Below are 5,271 nucleotides of genomic sequence, written 5' to 3'. Positions count from 1 at the left end.
GGTAACACCAACATGTAACCATGCTGAACAGGCTGCACTATGGTGCATCTCTGGCTGCCTTGGAGCTGCCAGACCCCACCTGCCCTGCACCCCATGGGTGCTTCAGAGGCAGGAGCTCCACCAGAGCTTCTGGTCCACCAGGCCAGGTTTCTGGCCTGAAGGAGCTGTGGGTGCAGCATGGAAGGGTTTGGTGGGGCCATGCAGCGGGTGGGGCTGGGCTGCACGCCTGTAGGCTGCACCTGCTGCATGCAGGGCAGGTCTGTGTTTTGCACAGAAGAAGCCACTTCCTTTCTTCTGCACTGAAAAGAAATAAAATCAGGTGGAGCTCATTGCTTTCACCCTCCTTATTCCCAAGCATACATGCACTGGCCCTGGAAGAAACAGTGGGATCTTTGGGCTTCCTTGATTGTGATTGAGGCTGGTGGTGCCAGCAGGGCCCATCCCTCCTCTGGCTTCTCCTTCCCTTGGGAGATCTTTGGTCTCTGTCCACCATCCTGGTGTTGTGGTGCCTTCTTGCACCTATCAAGCAGCCCTAGGGATGGATGGGGACAGTGGGTCTGGCCTGGGGATGATGCTTTTAGGTTTTCCACAGAAAACTCTCCTGATAGCACCAGGAATGCAGCCAGGAACCTCTCCTGGGCCAGGCAGCACTCACCCTGGTGACCTCAGTGGGAGCATGGGGTACCTCACAGCCCACGATGCATGCTGGCTAAAAGTCGGTCCCATATCTGCTCTTGGGTGTGCACTCAGAAGAACCCCGGGCATTGCCATGATGGAGAAGGAAACTCAAGGACATCTGAGAACCATGCAGGTTTGGGTGGCTTAATTATTGCCAGCTGCACAGGTAGAAAGCCCATCTTACTAAGGAATATTGTCTCCACAGCAGATCCTTCCCCTCAAGCAATACAGACCCCTAAGCTAGAGAAGTAGATCCATTCATAGATGGTTGCGAGCAGATTTTCACTATTAGTCTTTAAGTCATAGTGGTTCATGGCAATACCATTCACTGTGTAATTTCTATACGCATGACTCACCATCCACGAGTACACAGATTAGTGCTGAGTTTAATGCTGTTCTGTTGTAAAGCATTACAAGTATTATGCAATTAAATAATTGGTTGAGCTTTACTACAATAAAGGGTAATTTAAGTTTAACTGTGACTTTAACCTCGACTTTTCTTGGCCTCAGTTTTTCAGTAGCACCATGAATGCCCCTTGGTGGGAATTTCCTAGCTAATTGGGAGTATTTGGAAGGAAGAAAACAAAGAAAATAAGCCAGATCATCACCGCCACCAAGGAAAAACCCCAAAACACTGAGAAGAGAATAAAAATCCTCCTGGGATTTGAAAGCTCCATCAGTCTTCACTAAATGGTGCCCATGGGGAAGCGCATCCCACCAGCAGCAGCCTAAGAATAAAAGGCAACTAATCTAACTTTCAGTCTGTGTCTCAAGAAGCAATGACTGATGGTCTCTCCATCCCTCAGAAGAGGGAGATTTGCCCCCAGAAGTGCAATGAGGGACAGCCTGGGATGTTCCACACTGTAGGCTGCACCAGGGTTTGTCCAGGCTTTGTTGGGGTCTCATCAGGCTTCTGTGGCCAAGGGGCTGAGCATGTGAAGTAGGGCTGGAGCTGCTTTCCTGGCTCACTTGCGTTTTGTGTCCTCACGGACGTTTTCAGAGTAAAACCCAAAGTCGGCAGAGATGTCAGGAGCGATTGCTGTGCAGGTACAGTCATTTATCTGCTTCTACTCAGAATAACCCCGCAGCAGCCAAATGCCTCTCGTACATCGAGAAAGGAAGGAAAAAAAAAAAAAAGAAAAAAAAAGCCCAGTGAGAACCGTTTTACTAAATCTAAGAAGGAAAAAAAAAAAAAAAAAGCCCAAACCTCCCGGTGCTTTTATAGCGTGAGCCAATACCGAGAGGCGCTCACTCACACAGCAGGAGCCCTGCAGGGAGGGTCCACACGGAGCCAGGGCAAGAGGAAGGGGAGGAGGGCGAAGCGGAGTGGGTGTATGCCTGTGTCTGTCAGTGTGTCTCTCCGTCTGTTCACACCTCAGGGAGTGGGAGGTAGTGTGGGGCTGTGTGTCCACAGAGCAACAGGACAGGGGACACGACCTCAAAACAGCAGCAGGAGGTAAGCAGTGTCCGCAAGGGATGGATAGGGAGGGGATGGATGGGATGGATGGGGCTGGATAGGGCAGGATGGGACAGGGAAGGGTGGGATGGGAATGGACAGGGGTGGATGGAATGGAGATGGGCAGGATGGGATGGAGATCGAGTGGATGAGAACAGACTAGGATGGATGGAATGCAGATGGGTTGGAAGGAAACAGGCAGGGAGGGATGGGATGTGGATGGATAGGGCAGTTTGGAATGGAGCAGTGTGATGGAGGACTCAGGAGGCACTGACCCACAGTTCGAAGCACATCAAGGAGAAGGAGGGTGTGTCGTTTGGTAGCAGGGAATGCTCCTCTCACATCTGTGCATGGCATGGGGCATTGTATGCATGAGGATGGCTGGAATCTCTCTTTTCTTTGATTTTTTGTTTCTGCTTCTGCTCCCTTGCAATTATGCTTGCCCCGCTGAGCTCCCCCCAGCCCCATCTCCATCTGGCTGTTTTCTCAGTGAATCTCCCCATTGCCCCTGTGGTGATGAATCAATGATCTCACCGCCACAGGATGACTTTGGGACCTTGTTTGTACAAGATGCAACTGCTCTCCCCACGCACTGCCATCCTTTCTGGTATTGCTTGGATGTTTTTTTAAAAAAAAAAGAAAGAAAAAGAGATGGTGACAAGAAGCAGAAAGAAGACAATGAGTCACAGCCTTTGTTGCACCGCTCACACCGAAATCACGAGAGATGCATTTTTCCAAATGACTCGGGCTGTGTGCTGCTGGGGGCGGTGAGGAGCAGGACGGACAGGCGGGGGGTGGCAGGGAGCATGAAGGGACAGCCCTGAGGGTGCTGCTCCCACTGCTGGGCTTTTACATCTGTTCCTATCCTCAGAGAGAAGGCTCACGAGACGCTCCAAAATGGCTGCAGTGGTGGCCACGTCCGCACCTGCCAACATCACCTCCAACCAGAGCAGCTGCAATGTGCATAACCATCACTTCTCTGCCAGGGTCACCTTCTCCCTCTTCTACACTGCCCTGCTGGTGTTCGGCGCCTGCGGAAACATCCTGGCCCTCTGCATCACCTTCCAGCGCAGGAAGAAGAAACTCAACTCCACCGACCTCTACCTGGTGAACCTGGCTCTGTCCGATGCCCTCTTCACACTGGCGCTGCCTGGCAGGATCGCCTACTATGTCCTGGAGTTTAACTGGCCCTTTGGGGACTGGTTCTGCCGGGTCACCGCCTTTGTCTTCTACATGAACACCTACGTGAGCATCTACTTCATGACCTGCGTCAGCGTGGACCGCTACATCGCTGTGGTGCGCACCAGGCACCCTGGCAGGACCCGCAGGGTCAGCCGTGCCAGGGCTGTCTGCGCCCTCGTCTGGTCCCTGGTGTTCCTGCAGACGGCACCACTCCTGCTGCGGCCCATGACGCGCCGGATGGGTGACAAGCTGACATGTATGGAGTACTTCAACTTCGAGGAGATTCCCAAGCTGCCCTACCTGCTCCTGGTGGCCTGTGTGCTCGGCTTCTTCCTGCCCATGGGCATCATCTTGGTGTGCTATGTGCGGATCAACCTCAAGCTCTGCCAGACCGCCAAGGAGAACCCACTGACAGTGAGGAATGGGCACCACCGCCGGGCCTTCACAGTCATCTTGGTGGTGCTGCTGGCCCTCCTGCTTTGCTTCAGCCCCTACCACATCAACATCGTCCAGTTCATGGTCAGGAAGATCCTCCACCAGCCATCTTGCCATGAGCAGCAGGCCTTCAAGATGTCTCTGCAAGTCACCGTGGCATTCATGAACTTCAACTGCTGCATTGACCCCATCATCTACTTCTTCGCCTTCCGAGGCTATAAGCGGAGGCTTCTCCGCATCTTCAGGAACAGCGGCTCCATGGCCACCTCCTCCACTGCCAAGACCCCCTCTGAGAGCAACAGCAACAGCCAGCCACCCGGCTCCAGCTCTGTCTAATGTGACCCTCCTGTTCTCTCCATCTGGCAGCGTGTGGACCATTCCCTGCAGCAGCCGTGGGGCCGGGCCGCAGAGCAGGACCAGACCCCACCGCTCTGCCTGGAACCAGGGGCTTTTGCACAGCTAACACAGCACCAACCCAGCTGCTGCCTGCAGCTCTTTCCCTGCAAGGATGAAGAGCAGCTTGCTGCTGTCCCTTCACCACGCACTGCACGGGATGGATGGCAAGTGGGCACCATGTGAGCAGATCCTGGTCCCCTCTGTGGCACTGGGAGGAAGCGCATGGTTCCCTGCAACATTAATCCACCTCACTCTTCCCATAAAAGGGACTGATGGTGGTCTTGCTCTGCTTTGGCTGACCTTCCCTTGAAGATGAGGACTGGAACATGAGCCAAACCAGGCTGTTCCTGGGGCCTTGCTAAGGGTAGGTCACACATGACCCTCACCAGAGCCAGGAGGCATCTGGTTCCCATCAAAGCCTGTGCAGTAAGGAAAAGGTTGGTGTGACCTAGGAGCTCCACAGCTCTGCTCTGAAGCTGCTGGACTACAGGGCTGGACACAAGCAAACCAGATTTCATGGTTTTGTACTGGAGGCTGGAAGGGACACAGATATGCACAGAGATATGAAGAGGAGGAAAACCAGCTTTCTTTTGCTTAACTTTAAAGCAGTTCCATTAATGATACTTCTGATTACCAGAATTCGTTCTTGAAGGCAGTAACATTTCTTGCTTGGAGGTTAATAATACAGGTGTGTGCAGCTCTTTGAGTGTGCATGAGTTATCTTTTGGATGAAAATAGCTTCACCTGCACACAGGTGACTGCAGGGATGTACCTGAGGTTGGAAGGGCCTCCAGCAGAGCCCTGCAGGGTACCCGAGCCCTACTCCCAGCAGTCTGAACTCAGTGCTGGCCTGAAGGGAGCCTGTGTCCAAAAAACACATTACAGTGGGCATGGAAGAGCTGGTGGGCAGTAACCGAGGGGTATTTGTGGTCTGAGCACTGCAAAGGAGCCCGGTGTGGATGTCCAGCACACAGCCTGCTGGGAGCTAGGCCACCATGCACAGGAGGTTGGTGGCTTTGTTTGTCCAGCAGAGGATCAGGGGTTGCAAGGAGGGGCTCCCTAGCAGAGGTGTTACTCCGCTCTATCTCCTCCCATGGAGGCACTCCTGTGCTCTGCTCCACAGC

General features: G+C 53.4%; 1 protein-coding gene across 1 annotated transcript; it reads left to right on the top strand.

Moving 5' to 3' along the window:
- The first annotated feature begins 2,058 nt into the window (after nucleotides 1-2,058).
- On the top strand, nucleotides 2,059-4,971 carry LOC122178025 (G-protein coupled receptor 183-like). Its single transcript, XM_042867920.1, has 2 exons — nucleotides 2,059-2,134; nucleotides 3,006-4,971. The coding sequence occupies exon 2, from the start codon at nucleotides 3,032-3,034 to the stop codon at nucleotides 4,085-4,087; it is 1,056 nt and encodes a 351-aa protein (XP_042723854.1). The 5' UTR covers nucleotides 2,059-2,134; nucleotides 3,006-3,031; the 3' UTR covers nucleotides 4,088-4,971.
- The last annotated feature ends 300 nt before the right edge of the window (nucleotides 4,972-5,271 follow it).

This window comes from Lagopus leucura, unplaced genomic scaffold, assembly GCF_019238085.1.
Source record: "Lagopus leucura isolate 7727_CA_CO unplaced genomic scaffold, USGS_WTPT01 Super-Scaffold_100001, whole genome shotgun sequence".
Taxonomy (NCBI): Eukaryota; Metazoa; Chordata; class Aves; order Galliformes; family Phasianidae; genus Lagopus; species Lagopus leucura.
Note: the sequence above shows the minus strand (reverse complement) of the source record. Positions and strands in the feature narration are given on the sequence as shown.

Coding starts and splice junctions, on each gene's coding strand:
- LOC122178025 (XM_042867920.1), top strand. CDS start 3,032: ATGGCTGCAGTGGTGGCCACGTCCGCACCTGCCAACATCACCTCCAAC.